The sequence below is a fragment of the Colias eurytheme genome, chromosome 28, assembly GCF_061535395.1.
Source record: "Colias eurytheme isolate Ceu_HAF_F1 chromosome 28, ilColEury1 Martin Lab GWU primary, whole genome shotgun sequence".
Lineage (NCBI taxonomy): Eukaryota > Metazoa > Arthropoda > Insecta > Lepidoptera > Pieridae > Colias > Colias eurytheme.
In genome coordinates this window covers 4274742-4300602 of record NC_143007.1, presented here as the reverse complement: position 1 = coordinate 4300602, position 25861 = coordinate 4274742, and the positions used below count along the sequence as shown (strand labels likewise).

Genomic DNA, 25861 nt, shown 5'->3' with positions numbered 1-25861 from the left:
TCTCACTCTCACTCTCACTCTCACTCTCACTCTCACTCTCACTCTAACTCTAACTCTAACTCTCACTCCCACTCTCACTCTCACTCTCACTCTCACTCCCACTCTCACTCCCACCCTCACTCTCACTCTCACTCTCACTCTAACTCTAGCTCTAACTCTAACTCTCACTCCCACTCTCACTCTCACTCTCACTCTCACTCTCACTCCCACTCTCACTCCCACCCTCACTCTCACTCTCACTCTCACTCTCACTCTAACTCCCACTCTCACTCTCACTCTCACTCTCACTCTCACTCCCACTCTCACTCTCACTCTAACTCTAACTTTCACTCTCACTCCCACTCCCACTCTCACTATCACTATCACTATCACTCTCACTCTCACTCTCACTCTCACTCTCACTCTCACTCCCACTCCCACTCCCACTCCCACTCCCACTCTCACTCTCACCCTCACTATCACTCTCACTCTCACTCTCACTCTCACTCCCACTCTCACTCTCACTCTCACTATCACTCTCACTCTCACTCTCACTCTCACTCTCACTCTCACTCTCACTCTCACTATCACTCTCACTCTCACTCTCACTCTCACTCACATCAAATCAAATCAAATCAAATCAAATCAAATCATGAAACTGAACAACTTCTACTCATGAAACTGAACAACTTTTGTTCTACTTTCTACAACTTTGCTGAATTCGTAGAAAAAAATTTGGACTGTGTATGGAAATCGAAGCGAAGTTTCCTTTCATCCTGTAGAATATTGTCTGGAACATGTTTCTTTTTATCGTGCGAGCAAGAGATTTTAATTTATAATCAGACGATTGTCTTATAAATTTATTACTTATTTATTAAGTTTATGTGTGATTAAGTTAAATACATCAGTAGGTATGTGTCTTGGTTCTGGAATCTTAACATACTTCATAATACTAAAAGGATTGGTAATCAAAACAAATATGTGAATGTAATCAACAGTTTTTATTAAACCATCTAGTAAACGAATTGGCTACCACATCCACAGCCGCAGCTACCAGCGATGGAGACCACACCACCAGCTGGCAGGTCTCCCGCGAAGCGCACAGCACCGAGGATTGGCACTTGACCGGTGACCAGAGTGGTACCGGCTACTGGCATCTCTCCCAACACGGTGACGTCACCAATGCCTTCACCGCCGTACGCTCCAGCGAGCTCACCGAAGGGACCAGCGAAGGGACCAGCGAGGGGACCGGCTAGCGGACCGTAGGGGCCAGAGAAGGGACCAGCAAGGGGTCCGGCGTAAGGTCCGTATGGGCCTTCTACAAGTGGGCCGGAGCAGGGGCTGGCGGGGAGGTAGGGACCAGGGCCAATGCCGTAGCCAAGACCGCCGCAGCTTGCCAATGCATTCTGGAAAAACCAAATTACGATTAATAAGAAGTTCAATAATCGCTGTAAGTAAATCTTATCGTTTTAAACATTTTCAATTTCTTAATATAAGACGCTAGAGAAAAGGGTAAAAATATGCATTCCATAACATTGTGGGTCTTTTTCACAAAAAAATTACAAAATTATAAAAAAATTACAATGAATTAATATCATATAGGTTACCCATTGAACAATGACTGAGTTTCTTATCTAAGATTTAAAAAATGCATGAAATACTCTATATTAATAATAATATCCAAAAAGAAGCGTATTGTCACGTTCTTACAATTAAATTGCTGAGATGACTTCAATGTAATTTTGTATCTAAATATCGATTTTATATTACATTAATTATCGTAAATATCACGGATGGTAAAAAAAGGAGTTAAAATATTTTTGGAAAACCAAAATATGACTACTTATAATATTTTTAAAATGCTTATTTATGCACTTTAAGAATGTGACAGTTAACTTCAAAACTTTTCAAACTTAAACTTATTGTTTTTTTTTAATTACCTGGACCAAGCAAGCTTGGATGCAGAGGAAAATGAAGGAAAGAGGAGACATGTTTGAATACGATCTGTGAACTCAATGGATGTTTTAAAAACTATAACACATTATATACCTAAATGTCCTAATGAACTTTATCAATAGGTTACATAACAAGGTTAAATATTTACGTTTAAAATTAAAAACAAACTATCTAAACATTACACCATTGAATTAAGTAATTTGTGGTATAAAAGGTAATGTTTTTCATTCGAAAATCATTCACTTTTCAGTCGAATAAACAACAATATGTCTTTCAAAATTGCCCTATTCTGCGCTCAGGCGTTGCTCATCCAGGTGAGGTTTCTTTAAATTTCAATTCTCCACTAAATATACAAAAGTTCTTAAAAGGAAAAACATCGGAAAAGTCATCTGAAATCGAATACCAAATCCTGAACTTGGAACATTTGAAAACTTGTTTAATTATGCCTATTATAATATCAATAGTTAATTTTCAAAGTAAAACTCAAATCAAACTACAGAACGATTAAGAATGTGGTCACTATGGTAACTAGATAAGAAATTGATAATAATAAACGTACAGTGACCTACAGTCGTCATTAATATAAAATAATTCTATTGTATAGTATATTTCTTTTTAATTACCACATTTTCTTTTCTACCTGAAACTTTTCTATTAGCAAGTATTAATAACACAAAAGTATGCAAAAATATGAGTCTATGTCCAAATAAATAAATAAAAACATCGTAAAGAAATAGGAAAATTTTTTTCATCATAGGAAATTTTTTATAGAGTAAACAATTGAAATAAAGAAATAATATAGGACAGGATTTGATCATGTTTGTCGTCTATTAATAAATATCTTTGAATTTCAGGCTATTTCTAGCCAATGCGTTGGATCCTTCAACGCTTACCCCGAGGGCTATGGCTGGCCAGGATGCGAAGGCTGGAACTGGGCAGAGATGAGCCTACCATGTGGTGAATGGGGAGCCGCTGGAGCCCGCATGCGCGCTGCTGAATGGGAGAACGCTGCCCTTGCTGAAGCCAGATACGGTTACGGACTTGGAGGATTCGCCCCCGCAAGCATGGCTGCGTCCAACGGTGGTGGTCTTGCCGTAACAAGCTCCTCCCCCATCGCACCAAACGGTGTCTCCCTCCTCTCTGAGAACGCGTTCGAAGGTCCCCTCGCTGTCGCCGGTGAGATCCCATTCCTGGGTACCGTTGGCTTGGAAGGTGCTCTGCCAACTGCTGGTGCTGGTGGTGTTGCTTACAGCTGTGGAAACGGCAATGTCGGCATCTTGAGCGAGGACTTGAACGGTCCTTATGGAGCTGGTGCTTACGGTGGTGCCTATGGAGCTTACGGCGCCGGTGCTTATGGCGCTCCCTTCGCCGGTCCTCTGGCTGGTGCTGCTCTATCCTCTGCTTATGGCATCAATGGCATTAATGGCATTAATGGCATCAACCGTGGATGCGGATGCAGAATCTAAGAAGTACCACAATCACACAAAATAAATGTATTGAATGGTTATATCGTGGTTTGATTGCAACCCCCGTTGATGAATTTAATCGTTGAAATTTTAATAGTTAAACTTATTGTTAAGTAGTGATGTCTTCGTATATCAAATAAAAAGGTATAAGAAATTTATATCATAAATTTAGATAACAATACATAATATAAAATGACTCTATATTTTCGGTAAATTCTTCCCAAATGAGTATATTACCAATATTACTAACCTACATATAGCAACAGCTCACTCACTCACAATAATTATAAATTTGTATACCCACTTAGTAAATATGGTTAATAGGATTGGTGAGGATGGATGTATGTGTATGTGTATGTATATGTTTATTACTCTTTCACACAATGAAATTTCGAACACATATAGAGGGTAAGTTGGATTAACACATAGGATAGGTGTTATCCGACGGGAACGGGAACTATTCGGGTTTATCTTTGAAAACGATTGCGAAGCCGCACGCGAAAAGCTAGTAAATTATATTTCATAAAAAATACGTCTCATCTGGTTATCTAGGTGAAAGTCGATCTAAATTAGGATCTCGTACTATAAATGCTCTATATTCTATTCGACTGACCGGTTGGCTTAGTTGTTAGTGACCCTGCCTTCCAACTTCCAAGCCAGAGGTCGTGGGTTAGAACTTAGATTAACAATTCGTTAACATTTATAAATTTTATTCAAAGAACATGTAAATTTACTATTACTTTATTTTATAGGTAGTTCGGTTAACTTTGACAAATATAGAACACAAACTATTTATTTTACACATTGCCTGTGAAACAAGAGGTTCTCTATACTAGCATTGTATAAAATAAAGGTAAAGAATGTAATTTTTTTTTAATTCTAATTTAATTTAGGGACTTTGAGTCAGCGATGACTATGTCAGTCCCATAGTATATGCACAAAGTTTAACTTAACTAGCCTACTAATATCCGTCGTGTGAATATGCAGACCATCCTAGCCGCCTCCGTATTAGGTGCGGAAAATATTAATCATAATATTTCATACATCTCCTGAACGCCCTCGGAATTCTATACATTGTCTAGGATTTGTATTTACAGTATCTATACTAATATTATAAAGAGGAAAGGTTTGTATTCATACCATGTATGTATGGTTTTCACGCATAAACTACTGGACCGATTTTTTTTAAATTTGGCACAGATAATCTTTAGACCCTGAGAAAGAACAAAGGCTAACTTTTATTGCGAAATATGTACCACGGGCGAAGCCGGGGCGGACCGCTAGTCTTTATATAAGTTGAAACTTGAATGACACAACATAATTTGCCTTTCTTTCGAGATTTCATTCATTTACATCTAAAATAGAAATAGAAATAGAAATACAAAAAAATGTTATATTTGTTTCCAATGTTATAACGATAAATTTTAATGCACATAGGTATACACAGTATACACAGACTTTATTCAGAACGATATAACCATCATCGTTTATCCGTCCGACTAGGGCCCTTCCGGCCTCCTCCACTCAAGCGACAGCCCAAGCCGAGGTTCGAGATCCCCGTGGCGGAGGGACGCCCTTGCGCATGTCGCTACCAGGGTGAACCTTCAGTTCACCCACGCGTCTGCGTTAAAATGTAGAAGCTCTTCTGGCTAACATTGAGAAACTCCACAAAAAAAAGCATCGTTTACGCAAAACACGCAAAGATACTTGTACACTTATACTGCATAACAACAAAAAATTGTACAGATTTATTGCAAAGAAGGGTTTAGTAACGAACAGTTAGAAACCTAATGTTACATATTCAGAAATTGTACAAGATTATCTAGAATCTGTGTATTTTATATTGTAATCTATACTAATATTATTAAGCTGAAGAGTTTGTTTGTTTGTTTGAACGCGCTTATCTCAGGAACTACTACTGGTCCGATTTGAAAAATTCTTTCGGTGTTAGATAGTCTATCGAGGAAAGCTATAGGTTATAATATATCATCACGCTAAGACCAACACGAGCGGAGCAATGCGGGTGAAACCGCGGGGAACAGCTAGTTTAACATAAGACTTCATCGCTAGAGGCGACATAGATTTAAGGCTTCCCCTGGCAAGACTCGAAGCTCTGGAAACATTAAAAATCGATCTGGCAGTTCCAGAATTACCTAAAACTGAACTAGAATCTGTTCCAGGACTCGATTCAGTGTTTACAGGTGCAACGTTATTTGTATCTCCAATTACTGTTGTACCGTAAATTTCCAGGGGATAGAGCATGCTAAAAAGACGGGTTGCACTCCGGGAGTGCCGGCAGAAGTGAAAACTTGATTATTAACGTTCAGCATGTTTGATATTTTGGAATGGTATCCGTCTTACGCATGGAATATAAGGGCTAAAAAAAAAGTCCGTCTTACGCTTTTTCGATCAGGCCACGTGTCCTGACGCGAGTTTAAGATTTTATACCCAACGCCGCTAAAGAAGTTTTCACTTCAAAAATAAGGACGTTGTTATCTATAACATAAGCTAAATATAAAGGTCATAGAGTCCATCGACTCTTACATTGACTACTAAAGATTAAGTGTATGTATGTGTATTATTATTTGTACTTGTCCCTGTGGTACACAATAAAGATTTTAGATTGATTTGATTGATTGACTATGCTTGGAATAAAGAATTAAAAATACAGGATACTATATAGTTTTGCCGCCTGGTTTAGCAAAAAACAAAACGTAATTCTGTAGCTTATATTCTGTTATTCTGTAACATAAGCTGCACTGCCAAGTAAAATAAAAATATTTTCAGTTGTTATTCGCGTGATAGAGTAGTAGACTAGAGTAGATAATTTTTGAAACAAAAAAAAATCGCAGTCAGATGAAACCCATTAGAAAAGGAGGGGAATATGATAAAAATGTAAGGAAAAATAAATTACGGTCAATCCGAGTTCGGGAAGCGGGAGGGGGGAGCTTTTAAGAGAAAAAAATGGTTTCTCTCGATTTCCGACAAAACTACAAGTCCTATAGAAAAAAGTTCAATGGCAAAGTTGTAGGTAATTAATAGTTCTACAACTTTTGTATTCACAATTTTTTCACATAACCTCAAAATATAGGTGAAAAATTCAAAAAACCAAGTTTTTGGTCTTTTATTTTTATCTACTTCAAAATTTATTTTTTTTCTACGAAATTTGATGGAAACTTACTTTATTATGTCCCAAATACACTGTAATTTATTTGATTGAAAATATTTATTTTTTCGCCTTATTTTGAATTAATACCAAAAAAACAACCTAATTTTCAATCGAAAAGTCACCCGTCAAAATATCAGCTTTTTTCAAAAACTTGGGGTGCCTTTTATTCACTGAAATCTCTACTTTCATATGGTGTAAAAAAAATAAACACCACCATAGTAAATGTTCTCAGGAAATGCATACAAACAGTCTGAAAATTAGCTTTTACTAAATCAGGCACACTTCTCGAACTACCTGAAATGTTTTCATCGACATCATTTTGCTTTTGAATATGCTGTAAAATATTAAACTTAGAACAGATAATTATTTTTCTTTTGAGATATTACCGAAAAGCCGATACAAGAGAAGATATAGAGTTCAAGAAGTGTGCCTGATTAAGTAAAAGCTCATTATCACACTGTTTGTATGCATTTCCTGAGAACATTTACTACAGTGGTGTTTATTTTTTTTTACACCATATGAAAGTAGAGATTTCAATGAATAAAAGGCACCCCAAGTTTTTGAAAAAAGCTGATATTTTGACGGGTGACTTTTCGATTGAAAATTAGGTTGTTTTTTTGGTATTAATTCAAAATAAGGCGAAAAAATAAATATTTTCAATCAAATAAATTACAGTGTATTTGGGACATAATTAAGTAAGTTTCCACCAAATTTCGTAGAAAAAAAATAAATTTTGAAGTAGATAGAAATAAAAGACCAAAAACTTGGTTTTTTGAGTTTCTCACCTAAATTTTTAGGTTGTGTGAAAAAATTGTGAATACAAAAGTTGTAGAACTTTTAATTACCTACAACTTTACCATTGAACTTTTTTCTATAGGACTTGTAGTTTTGTCGGAAATCAGGAGAAACCATTTTTTTCTCTTAAAAGATCCCCCCTCCCACTTCCCGAACTCGGATTGACCGTAATTTATTTTTCCTTTTATTTTCATCATATTCCCCTCCTTTTCTAATGGGTTTCATCCGACTGCGATTTTTTTTATCTTTTCATTATTTTCAAAGGCTTCTACCCCAGTCTATAGCATACTTAAATTATTATACTCTTTCTCTTATTATTATAAATTTACTAAATTCTTAAAAACTTTCGGGTTTATAATAGAAGATGGAAGTAGGATACATAACATTGGTATGTGTAAAGAATAAAACTAGGTTTTTCTTAATTATATTATACTTGCATCAAATGAAACAATAGAAAAAACGATAGGCACGAAAAAGTTAGGTAATATTATAATTTTATACTAAAATCTATTTTTTAAACTATGTGATTTATTAACAAGCGTTTGTTAAAAGTAACCTGTTTTATACATAGTAGACAAAGAAAAGTTATAGCAGCAGTTTTAAAAATCGCAAACTAAATTCAAAGACACATAATAATAAAATACGTTCAAACAAAATATATATTTACGAAACATATGATGTAAAAAATATACGTAATATTAGACGATAGTCTTTTGTAAAAAATGATAACAATTGCAAAATTTCTTATTGGTATTTGAATTGGTAATTAAACAAAATTGGTAAACTATATATAAGGGTGAATTTGATTACAGGAGGCATTCTTCGTGAAATTTTCATTTAAAATGTTGCTAAGGGGACTATTTGTTTTTGCTTCGGCGATGTTAATTCAGGTATAATATTATTATATTTTGATAAACAATATTAACAAGCTTATGATAAATACGCAAAAATAGGCAAATGAATGTAATGAAAATATTTGCAAATTGTTAATAAAGAAAGTTCGAATCCACATATCTATTTAAAACTAAGCAAATATAATATTGGTGTTTTTTTATTTCCAGATGGTCGCCAGTCAAAGCATAGGTAGCGTGTACAATATTGCCGGCCTTGGCAACCCCATTGCATGCAATAGCGCAGTTGCCAACGCCGCAGCTGCAGAAGCCGCTGCCATAAATGCCTACGGGCCATACGCTGGCTACGGATATCCAGGAATGTACCAAAATTCCTATGCAAACCCTTTGGCATATGCTCCTGCTAGTCCTTGTGAATCTGAACTGCCAATCGTCACTGGCATTCCCGGAATCACATACGGTTTGTCGCTTGCCGATTTAGCTGCATCAAGAGGCGGTGGCTTACGAGTTATGACGTCATCTCCTATTTCGCCTACTGGCGTTTCTGTACAATCAGATAACATGGCAGTTGAAGGACCGTTATCTGTGTCGGGACAACTGCCATTCCTCGGTGTGGTTTCTGTGGAAGGCCCGTTGGCAGCTTTAGGAGCAGGAGCAGTCGCTTACGGTTGTGGCAATGGCAATGTTGGCATGGTCAGCGAAGGAGTAAACGAACCTTTAGTTGGCAACGCAGCGCTTGCCAACTCTGCAGCGCTTGCCAATGCTGCATATGCGAGTGGCTACGGAAATCCAGCTCTAGGATTAGCACCTAGTCTAGGCTGTAATGGATTACCCGTATATTAGGTATTATACAATTGTTGGTTGTTAAGTAATAAACTGTTTTACAATATAATATATTTTTCATTTTCTTTCTTCGTGTTAATATTATGATTTGAAAAAATATACATATTTTATGGAGCATATTATAATAGTTAAATGTAACAAACGTACCTACATGTAAATATAATTGGAAAATTATCATGGATCGTTAAATGAATGTTGTTTAATCTGTAAAAATAAGCACACATTTCGTTTGTCTTTAACTAGAGAAAATATTATTATTTATGGTGTTTACCCGTTGGTTAAGATTTTGTTGCTCTTTTTAAGTAATACTTTTACAAAATTCATCACGTAAGCTACCAAGCCTTTAACTTCTAACTGATATAAGCTTTTGCCTGATGTTTATTTCGTCATCGTTTATCACCCATTCAGGCATGGGACTTACTTACACTACTAGACAAAAGTTGTTACTAATTGAATGTTATCTAAATAATCATCTTTATATAAATTAAGTGTAATATGAATGCAGATACGTAACAAAATTACCACTTTATTTTTTGGATAGGTCAAAGTATTTATTTATTAGAAATACCAACGTTTGTTTACGTTGATTCATTAATTATTAATTACAGACTTATTATATTGTACGAAATGTAACAAACAATTATACTTAACACATAGGTACAGCACACACTATATAAATTACACAAACTATTCATTCTATAGGTACTCTACAGCGAGAAATGAAATAACAATAAGTATTTGTTCAATTTGATATTTTTGGTTTTATGGCATTCAAATGCTTTATAATTATAAATTTATAAAGAATAGAAAAAATTCGATCACGAAGCGGGACTCGAACCCGCATCCTTTCGCGCCAAACCGGGGCGGATGCCTGACCAATTCAGCCACTCGTGACTTATATTAATAAGTATTTGAATCTAAATAGGATTACAAAGGCAAATGTATATAGTTAAAGTATTATAAATCAATATTTTAAAATATTATTTTATGTGTGAGTTTCTTGTCCCGATTTCGCCACTGTTCTCATAGAATGTAGAGTCGACTTCTTGATAAAGTATTGAACAGTTATATTTATTAATCTAGTAGGCTTTTTATATCATACTACGTATTTATAACTCAAGAGCCTTATTTTACTAAGAGAATTAAAATATTATTATGTATTTTAATTTTCTTAGCAAATTGGATTTATTCTTCGTATAAAGAAAAGTCATAAGCTTAAAAACTTTAAAATGAAGTTATTTTTGACGCTTGAACGAATATATATTAATTGCGAATATAATAATAATTGAAAAGAATTGAAACTATCTGGTTATTTTTTTTTAAATCAATTAAAAGAGGTTTCTTATTGTATCCATTTTCTGAATGAAGGTAAATCAATGAAAGGTAATAAAATATCCAAAGTAAGAAGTGTTTCACTTTATTTATAAATTATTATACACTTCAAGTAGAATTATTCAATATTCAACAATAAACACTTAAATTAATAAACGTTTTGGCATCCACAGCCTCCGTACATGCCATTGAGACCAATACCGATTGGTCCGATGCCAGCAGCGGGTCCCAAACCAACAGCAGATCCCAGACCAACACCGGGTCCCATGCCATACGGTCCTGCCAGAGCATATCCGCTGCCAGGCATTGCTTCGTTAGTAATGCCAACGTTGCCGTTACCACAACCGTACGAAACGACACCCATACCAGCAGCGGGAAGCGTACCCTCAAGACCGAGAGTGCCCAGGAATGGCAATTGACCATTGACGGCTAAAGGTCCTTCAATCACCATATTCTCTGACAAGATTGACACACCGTTTGGTGCGATTGGCGAACTGCTAGTAACAGTGAAGCCACATTTGTTAGACGCTGCAAGGGTTGCCAGATTCAAACCGTATCCTGATTCGACCCAGGGATTGGCATATTCTGCACCATATGCTATGGAGTTGCCATACATAAGTGGTTCAACAGCAGCACCCATAATGCCTGCATTTACATTGCGTAAACACTGGCAACTAATGGTCTGGAAAATAAAATGAATAATTAGTTTAAAATATGTTTATTAATAGAACTATGGATATGAATTATGCTAAAGAAGTAATAAATTGGTTCGTGAAAAATGTTTTGTTTTTAATAGAACTATGATTCTATTATGATTTATAGAAACGGTAAATTGACCTAAATGTTTTAAAAATATTGTAAATTATCTATTAAATTAGTATGTTTTATGTTTAAAATAATATGCTAAATGTACCTGGATTGAAATTGCAAGAACGCAAAATGTTACAATTTTGAACATTTTTATGTGTTTTTGTTTAGATTGAAATAAAAATATGACATTAATTAAATTTGCTGATACTTAAATACACATTGGTTGCAAAATTCATTGTTATAGCAGTGACATAATTAACAATTGTATGTTTGTAATGTTTTGTTACTGTTTGGTAATATGTATTTATTTTATATCTTATCATTTGTCAGTAAAAACATACATTTATTATACTTATACTGATAAGTTATTTTAATTCATATCCTAGTAATCTTATAAAATGCCTCCGATGAGTCGCTAAAATAATGTGCAAATAAAAATTATTTTTATGTACGTGTGTACCTACATGATAATATACATATGTATAGTACCTACTAGTGGTCCGCCCCGACTTCTTCCGTGGTACCTACATGTTTAAACTACCCTATCTCTCAAGTTGCATCGAACTGCACATGGTGTGTGAATTTTATTATTATCGGTTAAGTGGTTTAGGAGTCCATTGAGGACAAACATTGTGACACGAGATTTATATATATATATATATATATATATATATATATTAAGATAATATATCTTTGAAAAGTGTGATTGAATATAATTTTGATAGGCAAATTCGGACCAAAAATTAATAGTAGATAAAAATTATAATTACTTAGGTTTAGAAGTACATAAATGAAATAATATAGTTAGGTATATCACTAAAAAAATATTCCCGTTATACAAAAATTTAATGCTTTCTGGAAAATATTATTCATATCTGTGACATTTCTATATGTTTTTCTATAATCAGATCGAAATATTGTCTACTATACAGGGTGTCCCACTATTGGAATACTAAGCGCGAAGGGACTTGTAGTTCTGCATACACTGATCACGTAAAAAATACTTAAACAACAAAATAACATCAAACAATTTTTGCTAATTTTTTCCTGAAAATCCATGTTGTCTTCTCTAGCCTCTCGCAGCCGCATAAACCGCTTCGCTAATGTGAGAATTTTGTCTATGAAACATAATCTTAAACGATAGGTCACGTGCTGGTAGCAAAGTTGGGTGGGTTGCTTGTTATGGGTGTACACATAGAGTTTTAAGAATTCATCTACATATTTGAAAAAAGACTGCGTCTGGAATTTTATAAGTATTTTTTACGTACTCAGCGTATGCAAGACTATAACCTCCTTTGAGCTTAGTATACCAACAGTGGGACACCCTGTATAGATAGTTGAAATTTTGTATTTCAGTAGAACATTAATTATTATTTTCCACCTACTGGATAAAGGCAGATTTCAGAGAATATTTTGTAATTATTGCCATTTTTAAGTATGTATTATAGAGAACACGTTTCGATCAATTCCAAGTATGTTTAAAATCAACAATACAAACGCCCGAACAATTTGTAATTTTCACTGGAATTCCTCAAATTACTACACATTTTAATATAAGTAACATACTATAGGTACCAAAGTTATGTGTCAAATTAATAATTATTTTTGAACTTGACTTCATATGATTTTAAGCTAAATTAGTACCTAGTGTAGTATTTATTATATGTACCACAGACAATAGATCATATGTAGGTACTATGTATATGGTACTTTAAGTATAATTTGAGCATTTTATCAAAAGTAAAAGCAATAACCAATACAAAAGCACTTATTTTCGTAATCTTCAAGTTACATTTTATAAAAAAAGGTCAAAAATCGTAGATAAGAGATTGCAGCAAAATAAATGCAATTTAAAATGACTTCATACATACGATAACTTGATTACAAAACTCAATATGTAGATAGTATTCACTATAATATAAAATAGCAAATATATTATCATATCACTTTTAATTAAACCGTTAAAGATGAATCGTTTTGTATTTTTGTGTATTCAAGCCTTAATGTTGAGAGTAAGTAGATTATTTTATTTCACATCTTTAGATATTGCGATTTTCAAAAATGCCCTACAAAGTTACCTTTCTTTTAAAAGATAATAATACTATATTATATATACTTATTATATATAATTATATACTGTCTCCATAGTCTAAAAATTATCAAATTAGCGTCGTACAAAAAAAGACGTTAGATTTTAGTTTATTACATACACTATCTGATTTGTAATACTCGTATTGTTACAGACAGTATTAATTACTAATATACATAAAACTCTCTCAACCATTAACATCAAATACTTATTTGTTATTTTATTTTTCAGACTGCATTCAGCTTGCCAACACCAGGAAATGCGTACTTATCGAATTTAAACAATGCAGCATCGATCTCACAAACTCCTTTCACAAGTACATTTAGTGAAACAAACATACTATCAAACAATGCCATCAATAATTCCATAATGCCAAGCGGATTAAACGCCAATGCCATAAACAACAACGTACTGGCAAGCGCTGCGTCTGGCGTGCCAAATCCTGCTATAAGCAATATCCAAGTGAGTCCTGTTATATCAGAACTCGTGCCAAGCTTACAATACGGTGATATCAACATGGTTGGTGATCTGCCAATCGGTGGCACGATCAAAGTCAGTGGCTGTTTCCCAGTTTATGGCATGATATCTGTAGATGGCAACGTGCCATCCTCTGGCACCGCTGTCGTGTCTGAGTCTATTGGCAATCAGGTAATAGATGTCGTGAATAAATGCGCTAATCAGTATTTTAGTTAAAATGTACATAGTACTGGTGAATTTTGTAGATTACAATAAATTATTGAAAGTTAGAACGTGTTTTAATTTATTTTTTACTAGAGGTCCACCCCGGCTTCCCCCGTGGTACATATTTCGCAATAAAATGTAGCCTTAGTCCTTTCTCGGGTATCAAAATATCTCCATACCAAATTTCATGCAAATTGGTTTAGTAGTTTAGGCGTGATTGAGTAACAGACAGACAGACAGAGTTACTTTCGCATTTATAATATTAGTATGGATGAAGGCGACAGAAATATTAAAGCACAAATTCCGAAAACTGGGTGCAATTTTTGGGTGGATAATGCACAATGTCTATTCCTGACTTCTCAGACATAATATGTAACTACATGAGCTTTAAAATTGCAATCGGACCGTCTTTCATTCAGAATTAATATTACCAATTAAAATTACCAATTTAAATTTTTTTATAGGTCATACAATATACAAACAGGTAATAGTTTACCTTATCTATCAGTTGTAATTACTAAAAATGTATTAACTTTCAGTCAAAATGTATTAGATATGCTATCAGTGATTTTACCATCAAGTAGAAACTGACCATGTGACTTTTAAATAGCATAAGATTATATTAAACTTATTCCCAATCATTCAAATAATTGCACGCCTCATAAGCGAAGCGTTGAGGTGGGTACTACTGTCACTTCGCGCAAAACATCTGATTTTTCAAACTTAAAATGTCTTTATGTATCATACATTGCACTTGTAAGATAATACATACACACACATATTAAGAAAAAACACTATTTTTAACGTTCATGATATTTTTGATGTCATTTTTGTTATTTAAACTAGTTAAAAAACAGTTTAAAAAAGTTCTGTCTTGGACGTCCGTGTGTCTGTATGTGCGGATCCTTTTTCTTGTTAACACGATAGCGACCGAAATACTTTACTAATCGAGTCTTTTTTTTTCTCTTACGCTTGAGTATGCTCAGGAATAGAACCCTTTCATTTTTCAGGGTCTGATTCGATGTGGTTTAATTGTTATTAAATAAACAAAAATAATAATTAATAAATATTTATTAAAAAAAAATTATGAGGCGTGCACTTTTGGATTTTCCAAATTATTTTGAAAATACGTATGTTAAAAAATTATAAATCCAAAACTCTGTCTATCTATAACTTTTACGGCTAACTATAATATCACCGATAGCCATTAAGGATGAAATTTGGAATGAAATAAGTTGTAGACCTGTCTTCTGTGCTGTAATTTTCAAAATTTAAAAATCCTTAAATAAATACCCAAAGAGTGAAAAGGAAACGGTGACCTCCCAATGGAATAAATTTGTTTATAATTTGCTAAACGGGCTATGTTCATTAATTATTTTAAGAAAAATCAATCATCAATTACCAAGAAATATAATATGCTATGCGTATATAGTTAATATACGATCGACCTTGCTGAATCATCGAGACGTGGTTTGTGTTATATTGATAGCTGTTAAGTTAAGACGCAGCAGTTTTTTTCTTGTCACAAACATTTTTAATATAAAACTAGTTAAGAATTAAACAAAAAGCATATGTTTATAATTTTAAAATTATAAAGTATACAGCCGTAATTTGTACCTATAATTTTCAATATTCATTTGTCTATTTTTCTCATTATTCCGTTTTCCGTATTGGACCGATTCGATCTACATTAAATAGTTAGCTGGTCTATTTTATGATGTAAAAAATTAAAGAACACAAGATTTATTCATTTATTTAAAAATAAGTTAACAACATACTATGACTAGTTAACAATATAATATGCCGACAGTTCATAAAAATTAACACATCAACACATCTGCGAAACGATAATGCATTGCACTTTTTAACACTTCATCCATATATCACTTTTCACTGAAGTTACTTTCATAGATTTGCATCTGAAACACAGATAAAACAATATTAACATTACTTAAGTTCGCAAACGAATCTTCTATTCGATGTCATTTACAATAAATATAATAACACATCTTTCATTCACAAAATATGGTCATAAGCCGTGTATCCTGAAGCTTGCACCTTTTTCATCATTCCAGTACATTTAAATACCAAATTCATAATTTATAACATTTTCAACTTTCTTTGTCTTTCAGTATTCTTACTAGCACGGTCCAATATTTTGTCTATTAAACATGTTAAATATGCCAGGAATGCCATTGATTGGCACATTCCATGGCATGCCACAAGCGTTACATTCATTAGCTGTACTTTGTAAATTTGGATTGCTTAAAACCTTCATAACTGAGGGAAAAGCAAACCCTGGTAAATTAGTACGCTCGTCTATATACCCTGTATTACTATATGGAATATTTCCTAAAAGTTTATTAAGTGTTAACATGTGAAAATGATTAAATGCGTCAGGCCCAAATGTATTGGCAACGTAGGGATCTCGTACGTTCGTATTGAAGACGTTTGGCATGCCATGAATATTTATTCTATCAAATGGCATCTTAGTTAATGGCATGCCATATGGCATTGGCATCACTGGTGTATTCTGTGCATTAAATATAGGATTTCTAAATTGGTATGGCATTGGTGGTGCATTTTGACAGCCCATATTGATCCCAAACGGTGTTGATTGGCAGAATATTTGCTGAAAGAAAAAAAAATATATCAACCACTTGACAAGCAGTTTTTAGGTAGTTTATTATGAAAATGTTAGAAAATAAAAAGTTCAGTACGAGTTGGGACTCGAAAGCAGCTGTTGTAATATAGATACATAGAAGAGTTGTGATCATAAATTGCTTAAATAAATAAAATATATACCTTAATAAGTTACTTAGGCGTATTTAGGTATTTAAACAATATCTCACTAAGATTCATCTAATAATTTGCTGATCTTTGCAACAATCAAATAACTATCTAATCTTATACTCAAAAATAGTGATAATAAGCTATGTTTTAGTTTGACACTTTCAATCTATTATAATAATAATCTATTGTAATTACCTGTACAAATAAAATTTGCGTAATAAACAATAATTTTTGAACACACATTATTGCGTTGCGTAAAATGATAGGAAACTATTGAATAATGATGTAAATTACATATAAATACATAATTTTTACGTAATTATTATCTATAATCGTGATCTATCTAAAGGCTGGTTAGGCCGTATCTTGGTTTTAGATAAATGAAGCATATATTCTGGGTATTTATGACTCTATTTAGAAAGGTTGTACGAATGGCGTCACAAGGTAGGGCAGCAAAAATTCTTCATTTAATTAAAGAAGAAAATGACTGCATTCGAGCACTGAAAGTTCTCCTACTCTAAAACTGAATTATATCCATGGCTAAATAGATGGGTGTGTAAAAATTTGTTCTCTAAACATAATACATAGGTATAACAGTCTTTTTGCCAAGTCAACTCCTATCGTCATCGATGACTTATTTTTTATGCATCAATTGATTCTTAATTTTGTTTATCCAGTAATCAGCTTTAATACTTGATTGCGTGGTACTTATTAGTAATCAAGAGATTTTATAAAAAAAAATAAATACCTTTTCAGATATTCTATGCCAAGCACAAAAGGTTAAAACTGTCGATTCTGAAGCTTGGTTTAAAATTATGATAACTATTTGGCTCATGTTTTGTTTTCTGTTTTAGAAAGGAAAGAGTTATAATAAATCTTATGTTTGGATTTTTTCCATTGTAACGAATATTATATGTTTTAGCTGTAAAAAAGTACTAATTATATTCTGTAATTCTTGTCTCTACATCTACGCATCAAAACAACAATTGAATACTTAGGTATAATTTGAATCATCTGAGTACATTTATAACTTATAAACAAATCCTGTGTTATTATATTATAAGTTATAACACATAAGATTAGATAGTATTATCATACCTAATAATGAAAGTAACATATTTTCAAAATTACAATAAATTTGAAATTTTTCATGAATTATAGATATTGTGCATCTACCTATACTTGACGTAAATTTTAATTACACTGTGGTTTTAACCGCATTTTAATTTTAATTAAAAAAATCGACATGGACAACGAAATGACATGAAATAAACATTTTTACAATTTTCGAATTTCATTTTTATCCGAAATTAGATTGAGTAATAACTTAATAGTAGTAACTTAACTACATTTACTTACCTATCTTATGAACTTAAGGTTCTTTAAAGTTATTGCTTGACATTTTGCCTTGGGACTAGGTAGTAGGTACAATTAAGAACTGTTTTCTTTACTGACTCTACTATTAGCTTTTGGAAGTGAAAAAGATCACATAAAAATTATTGATTCGTTCAAAAATAGGTTTCATTATAAAGTTAATTTTATTTTCACTTAGGTATCCTTTCTGGCTGTATTTTATTTGCGATTTCAAGTTTTCCATAACAGGTAGGTACCTACTGTTTATTTTTCCTTTCGTTTGGTAGTAATAAAAGTAAAATATATTCAAAATAAGTTTAATAAATTAGATTAACAATAAATAATTTAATATATATTAAGTTCTAATAGACTATAAATATTTAAAGTTTAGAACACCGTTATTCGCACTGGCACCATCGCTGAACAAATTCAAAGGAGATTTCTCAAAAAAGTTTTTAATGTTCGGCGATTTTTTTTCTCTGTTGCAAATACTGGCCGCTTCGTGTACATTTTTATATGCTGATTGTTTTAATAGCTCAGCCAAATATTGTCTTTTTGATATATTTGGTAGATTATTTTTCATTTTTGGCGCCTTTTTGATGACGTAACGATGACGTTGTGACACTAATTTCATTCTGGGAGCTGGCATGACGACTGAACGAAGTTCTCGGACATTTTGATTCTGTAGCTGTTTTATACTCTGTGGCTTTAACTCCGTTGTTCTGTATTGTGCTGTTGCGTTCTGAAATTTTAAAGGTAGTTTATATGGAGTAACTTGGATACTCTGATATTACAAAATTAATAAGATGCATCAGTTATTGTTGTACAGGAAGATTTAAACAGATATAAGACTTTTTTATTCTTGGCCTGGCTAGTTATCTTACGCCAACCACGTAAAATGGATTTTCAATAACTATCAGATTTAAGGCGGCTCTATACTGATCTTTAGCTGTCAAAATTTGACAGATATAAAAAAAATTGTGTATAATATGATTATACTCACATCTATTACCAAAACAAGCAGACAAACGAACAAACAGCGAGCAGACATGCTGATATTGTAATGATAAACGAATTATTAATTGCAAAGCACCAACTGTACTGCTTAAGTATGAACATTTTTAGATAAAACATTCTTTATCAACATACAATCGTTACATTATGTAATTGCTTGAGAGAAATAACGATTGTTAGAGAATTATTATGTAACAACTAACTTGCCGCCCTGGCTTTGCTTGACGATGGCTGCTGTAATAAAATATATCATCTATAGAGAAGTTTGGTTACTACATAGTATAAAGAGAATTCTTCTTCTTCTTCTATACTATCTTAATACTATTATAAAGGCGAAAGTTTGTATGGATGTATGGATATATGGATGTTTGTTACTCTTTCACGTAAAAACTACTGAACCGATTACAATGAAATTTAGCACACATATAGAGGGTAACTTGGATTAACACATAGGATAGGTTTTATCCCGGAAATCCCACGGGAACGGGAACTATGCGGGTTTTCCTTTGAAAATGCGGGCGAAGCCGCGGGCGGAAATCTAGTGGTCATAACTTCTCTTTATACTATGGTTACTACGAAATATTAAAATTAAATAATTGAAATACTTAATCTTAATCACAATAAACTTTAATTCTTGCCTCTTCTATTCTATTTCTAAAATATTAATAAACTAGCTTTCCGCCCTCGGCTTCGCTATAATTCGCTATAAATTATACAAGGTGAAAGGTAAGAATGATATTGGAAAAATTTAGACAGGAGCTTCTACTCATGAAACTGAACAACTTTTGTTCTACAACTTTGCTGAATTCATAGAAAAAAATTTGGACTTTGTATGGAAATCTGTCAGCTGATTAGCGAAGTTTCCTTACAAAGTCCAATTTTTTTTACAAATTCAGCAAAGTTGTAGAACAAAAGTTGTTCAGTTTCATGAGTAGAAGCTCCTGTCTAAATTTTTCAAACGTCTTACCTTTCACCTTGTATACTAAAACCTTCCTCCTGAATCACTCTATTTATTAAAAAAAAAAACCGTATCAAAGTCCGTTGCGTGGTTTGAAATATTAAAGCATACAAAGGGATATATAGGGACAGAGAAAGCGACTTTGTTTTATACTATGTAGTGATTATAAGGGATAGGTTGTGTATTTTAATAAAAACACAGCATATTTTTCAATTGTTTATTACATTAATTTTACATCATATAAACGGCGGTGGTAGAGCCATTTTCTTTAAGTATTTGACTCCATTCCAACATCTCCCTTCTGGGTATGGCGACATACTATATGTATAAACTATAGCTATATACTGAAATAAAAAAGTTAGATTAAGAAGATGAAGACGGATTTTAGTCCGTATAATATTGTGTTATATTCTCATTACTCGAAAAAATGAGTGGTATTATTATATTTTTCCAGAATTTAGCAGCTATAATTCGTAAATTAGGTAGGTAAATTTTATTATTAGTATTGTACTAAATATTTATCTACAAATTAAATAGTAAGTACAATACAAACAATATAATACCAAATTGTTTGTGTTTCCAAAGTAGATACTATGAATCTATGAGATCCAAATGAGATTCACATTTTTGACGATTGATGATGAGGATTGACTTAGCGTCAAATGGTTTTCTAAGTTAATAATTTAATAATTAATAACATTTGACATACCTGTCGTTCCTATTCTTATTTGAATCGCAATATGAATTATCCAAGTTTTTTTAGTTTACAAGATAATGTAAGTAATGTAAAATGTTTATTTTTACAGTACTACATACGAACTACAATTAGGTTAACTACCTACATAGTACCTACCTACTTACCAGAATAATAAAAATGCAAACCATACAACATGTTATTATTGACATGACAAATATACACAATTTCCAAATGTTTCCTCTATTATTAAAAATACTTCGTTTGTTCTATTTAAATACTTCCAGTTTTCACAATATGTGTCATTGTGTCTATGAAATTATGATAAATTTGAACAAGTCACAAATATTTTCAAAATACGTGCCTAAAGGATTTTACTGTGGTATTTTTGAGAGCGTATTTTCGTGTTTAGTAATCGTATTTTTCCTCTGTTTTATATAGTTTCTAGACTGTGACAATTTCTCTGTTTATAACACCATTAATTACTACAATCAAAACATCATGTAGTTGAGTCAAAAAAGAGCGTGTGTCCCGAGCACACGTTTCAGAAGTGAAACTTCTTTGGCAAGATTCAAAGATACCAAAATCTTCGCCTTATATTACTTCCTACGTATTGCCTGTGGTATTGCCATGAGGTGACCTTAAAATTTTACTGTCTACGCGCCTAGAGAGGTTTCATTTCAAAAATAAAACAGCATAATATTGTAACGGTGTGAGTGTATACCAACTTACATTTGAAATTAGAATTGAAGATTCTGTCTCTGTAGCCGATGATGATGAACATTTTATCAGACAAAATATTGATACATACTTACTAATATTTCTAGTAGATACACAAATTCGAAAGTTATTAAATCATTTCTATATAGATAATATTATATAGGAACGTAGATAGATTGTCATCTATGATCTACACTAATATTATAAAGCTGAAGAGTTTGTTTGTTTGTTTGAACGCGCTAATCTCGGGAACTACTGGCCTGATTTGAAAAATTCTTTCAGTGTTAGATAGCCCATGTTTATAAGAATGTTAACTATTTTATCATACAGGTTACTTTGGACACAGAGTAAAAATAATATATAGGAATACGTAACCGTGAAGTTAAATAATAAACAATATAAGTAAAATTAATGTGTTTATTTCATATCTCAAACTTAACATTTGACTCGTTGCTTATAGTTTCAACAAATTTCAAAGCAAATGATTAACAACTTATTCATCTATATTTATATAAAAGGAGGTGGTATAGGCATTTTCTTTAGATACTGGCAAGCGCAATAGCAATGAGACGCGGGTGGCAACGATTCTAGAAACGGCGGTGCCAGAGCGGATACGGGTGACGCGGCTGGCAACATTGGACTTATAATCCTTGGCAATTCCGTCACTGGCACTTCGGTAATTGTGCCATACGGGGTGATGGTTGGCTGTAGGCAGCTGACTGATGAGTCGAAGTATTCTAGTACTGATTGGAAGGGATTTATGTCAGCGCTAAGGCACTGGCAAGGTACACATTGCGTGTACACCTGGAAATTAATGATTTTATTTTATTAGGGAAGCTATGTTATTTTGTAAAACATTATAGTATTTGTGTGATAATGGTTAGGGAGCCAGGTGCAAATTTGGTTAACTATTTCCTCTCAAGAGATAATTCGTCAGACGCATGAGAGTATAGTATTATAAAGCCTCGTGAACGTCAGCTGGCGCTCGGTTGGGGGGGTGAGCGGTTGTAGCCTCCCACGCACATAGGAAAAAAAATACATTCATTCATTCATTTCCTCTCAGCTAAAAATTTGTCAAATTGTAGCTAACCCAATATCTCAACGAAAAAAAATAGTCAGCTGGTTACAACATGGTGTATTATACGTCAGCTGGTGTCTCGAACATGAAAGTTAAATTTAAAGAAAAAATTATTTTCCGTTATTTCCTCTCAAACAAAAATTTACCTGATGATAGCTTATATGTAACTGTGGATAAATATATATGTCAGCTGGCTGTATCTTGGTGGAAAAACCGTCAGCTGATACGGGAGGCTACAACCGCTCTTCCCCCCAACCGAGCTCCAGCTGACGTTCACGAGGCTTCATAATACTATACTTTGATGCATTTTACTAATTACCGCTTGAGAGGAACTTGGTCATAAAATCTGCTGCTGGCTCCCGGACCATAATAACTCTATAATATCGATCTACCACGTGATATGGCTGCTTAATTAATTGTGCTTTTCTTTTGAAGTTTAGGAATAGGCATTCTTTTTATATTTGTTTATTATTCGTTTTATTAAATGACTAAACTGAAATATATTATATATTTTAATAGACTAATAAGTAACTTGTAATAGTTTTATTAGAAATAAAAACAACGCTTATTCATATTTTCTGGACTTTCTTCTAGTTTAGAATTCATTAGAAAATACCTATTCATAAAAAGTGTACGTCCAAGACTGTTATTTTGAAACGAACGAATCATTAGATAATACAGGTGTTTTTCTTTTTAATAATATAAAGAAAATTATCAGAAAAGTATAGATACAAATGTTGTGTTAATTTTTGACTACGTTTAAAAATTTAGGAAACAGTATATAATACTTACACCGGACAAAAGTGACACTACAAAAAACAAGACGAACATTGTGTATAAACTATTGACATAATTAAAATACATTTACCTATTTGTATAGTTTTCTTATCTACGAAGCTTGCTGTATGACATAATTGTTATATTGCATAGTTTTGCAACTTGTCTAGTCTATGTGCTACGTATTCTGTAGTATAGTATATTCACATAGAGTTGAGTTTGTTTATTTAAATTAAAAAGGAAAACTAGGTCTCATACCAACAATTATTAACCTTAACAATAGGAATATTTTGAAACATAATTTGATTAAGAAAAGAGTTTTGGAAATTCGCCCCAGAAAAGATGGTTAGGTTTACACACATAAAAATAGGCTCGATGCTGCTAGTGTTTAGTGGCAACAAGTGTTGTCGTATGTGCTACTTTCGAAATCGTGCCATATGATTTTGTTAATTACTTTTTAATTCCATAATATTTAAGTATTTTGCTATGACTTATGGCACAATATACAGATACAACCAGTAGGGAAACTTCATACAACACGTTCGAAATGGCTCACGCACACATGCAAGCGTGTTTACGGGAATCGTAAGGGTATTCGTATCTCAATAATTGTGATATGAATTTCAATTGTAAAATCTGCTATTATGATGCTATGTTAGTACATACCTTATTGTTGAAGTGAAACTTCTTTATCGGGGTTGGACAAAAATTTAGTGTAACATTTTTGCGTTACGCCCATAGAGTTACGCCGTACGCGTGACATTTTTGCGTTACGCCGTACGCGTGACATTTTTGCGTTACGCCATACTCGTGACATTTTTAAGGTCATAAAGAAGTTTCACTTCTTACGTGTGTACTCTAGTACACGCATACCTTTTTTTTTTTAAATTAGGTAAGTATTAATGAGAAATACACGCATTGCTTCTTTTATTATTGACTTTTCAAATAATTGAATAGATGCTTAAAAAAAGGCAGGTAGGTACTTTCGTAGTGCGATTACATGGACAATATATGGTTCAACAAATAAAACAATTTCCTATAACTCATATATTATCAAACAATATCAATCCATGAAGTAACAGTGTCCTAATAATTATCGATATATCTATTGTTTCACTATTTTGCGATAATGTATGTGTTACGTTAGAACAATTAATAAAATGCTCTAGTTTGTTTGGAAAAAGTGCTAATGTTGATTATCATTCATAAAGGTAAGCGTTTTTGCGTTATTTAGTACGTTATTGTTGTATACTTAGTTTGTATATGTGTGCGTGGCTGCGTCCGCGCCGGTGTTCAAGTTATAAATTAAAGCAGTGCGAATCGAGCCGTTAAGTGTTTCACTTGTTCCCTACTACGTATCTAACAGTGGCGACGAGGATGGGACCCGACCGCACAATTAATTTTGACTGTAGACGCGTCGCCCACTGGGCTCGGCGCGATTCTTTCTCAGCTAGAATCGTCGGGAATCGAAAGGCCTATTTCTTTCGTGTCACGTACTTTAAATTCCGCGGAGAAGCACTACGCTCAGATACAAAAGGAAGCAACCGCTATTGTTTACGGAGTTCGTCGTTTCCATCAATATCTATACGGTAGAACAGTACCATTTATTTTACGTACAGACCATAAACCCTTAATTACAATTTTTGGCCCGCATAAAGGTATACCTGAATTATCGGCGAATAGACTGCAACGGTACGCATTATTCCTAAGTAGTTATAATTATAAAATAGAATACATTCGGAGCGCTGATAACAGCGCGGATTATCTCTCACGGGCGAGCGTGCAACGCGAAGCGCACGAGTGCGCGTGTACCGAACAGTGTAGGTGTTGTGATTGCGAGGTGGCGTACGATCGGGCAACATATGTTTGTTTTGTCGTCGAAGGAAGTATGCCGGTTACCTTAAACAAGTTGCGATCGGAAACTAAACGTGATGAGGTTTTAGCTCGAGTGATTTTTTATATTTTAAATGGATGGCCTCCGAAAGTAGCCGATATACAGTTAAAACCATTTTATTTATGTAGGAATCAGCTGTCATACGAAAACGGTTGCGTTATGAGGGGTCATAAAGTTGTTTTACCAGTAAGCTTACATTCGACAATTTTAAATGAATTACATATTTCTCATTTGGGAATAGTTAAAACCAAAGCTGAGGCCCGTTCTAGATTTTGGTTTCCCGGTATTGACCGAGCTATTGAGTCAATGATAGGTTCATGCGAAGTGTGTATACAATTACGTCCCTCACCCCCCCCGCGCTCCGGTCGTCGCTTGGGAGTACCCGTCGCATCCGTTTGAAAGAATACACATAGATTTTTTAGGTCCTATTAAAGGATGTGTTTATTTGGTAGTCGTTGACGCACACACAAAGTGGCTTGAAGTTTATAACATGAAAACTGCTACATCTTCAGCCGCCGTTATAAAAAATATTTGTGAGTTTTCATCTAGGTTCGGAGTTCCATGTTCGATAGTTAGCGATAACGGCACAGCTTTTTGTTCTAAAGAATT

The 25861-nt window shown here is 33.4% G+C and overlaps 6 protein-coding genes across 6 annotated transcripts; 2 read left to right on the top strand and 4 right to left on the bottom strand.

Moving 5' to 3' along the window:
* Positions 1-992: 992 nt before the first annotated feature.
* On the bottom strand, positions 993-1970 carry LOC149896589 (uncharacterized). Its single transcript, XM_090117379.1, has 2 exons — positions 1920-1970; positions 993-1385 (listed from the first exon to the last, which is right to left on the bottom strand). Exons 1-2 carry the CDS (start codon positions 1968-1970, stop codon positions 993-995), a joined length of 444 nt encoding a protein of 147 aa, XP_089973505.1.
* Positions 1971-2201: 231 nt separating this feature from the next.
* Positions 2202-3401, top strand: LOC149896588 (chorion class CB protein M5H4-like). Its single transcript, XM_090117434.1, has 2 exons — positions 2202-2249; positions 2790-3401. Exons 1-2 carry the CDS (start codon positions 2202-2204, stop codon positions 3399-3401), a joined length of 660 nt encoding a protein of 219 aa, XP_089973560.1.
* Positions 3402-8207: 4806 nt separating this feature from the next.
* LOC149896587 (chorion class CB protein M5H4-like) lies at positions 8208-9059 on the top strand. The gene is made up of 2 exons (XM_090117373.1): positions 8208-8255; positions 8427-9059. Exons 1-2 carry the CDS (start codon positions 8208-8210, stop codon positions 9057-9059), a joined length of 681 nt encoding a protein of 226 aa, XP_089973499.1.
* Positions 9060-10539: 1480 nt separating this feature from the next.
* Positions 10540-11031, bottom strand: LOC149896586 (chorion class B protein PC10-like). The gene has a single exon (XM_090117376.1). The coding sequence runs from the start codon at positions 11029-11031 to the stop codon at positions 10540-10542; it is 492 nt and encodes a 163-aa protein (XP_089973502.1).
* A 7422-nt stretch (positions 11032-18453) lies between these two features.
* Positions 18454-19207, bottom strand: LOC149896585 (uncharacterized). The gene is made up of 2 exons (XM_090117499.1): positions 19121-19207; positions 18454-18859 (listed from the first exon to the last, which is right to left on the bottom strand). The coding sequence occupies exons 1-2, from the start codon at positions 19166-19168 to the stop codon at positions 18488-18490; spliced, it is 420 nt and encodes a 139-aa protein (XP_089973625.1). The 5' UTR covers positions 19169-19207; the 3' UTR covers positions 18454-18487.
* Positions 19208-22010: 2803 nt separating this feature from the next.
* LOC149896584 (uncharacterized) lies at positions 22011-23412 on the bottom strand. The gene is made up of 2 exons (XM_090117610.1): positions 23374-23412; positions 22011-22307 (listed from the first exon to the last, which is right to left on the bottom strand). Exons 1-2 carry the CDS (start codon positions 23410-23412, stop codon positions 22011-22013), a joined length of 336 nt encoding a protein of 111 aa, XP_089973736.1.
* Between the last annotated feature and the right edge of the window lie 2449 nt (positions 23413-25861).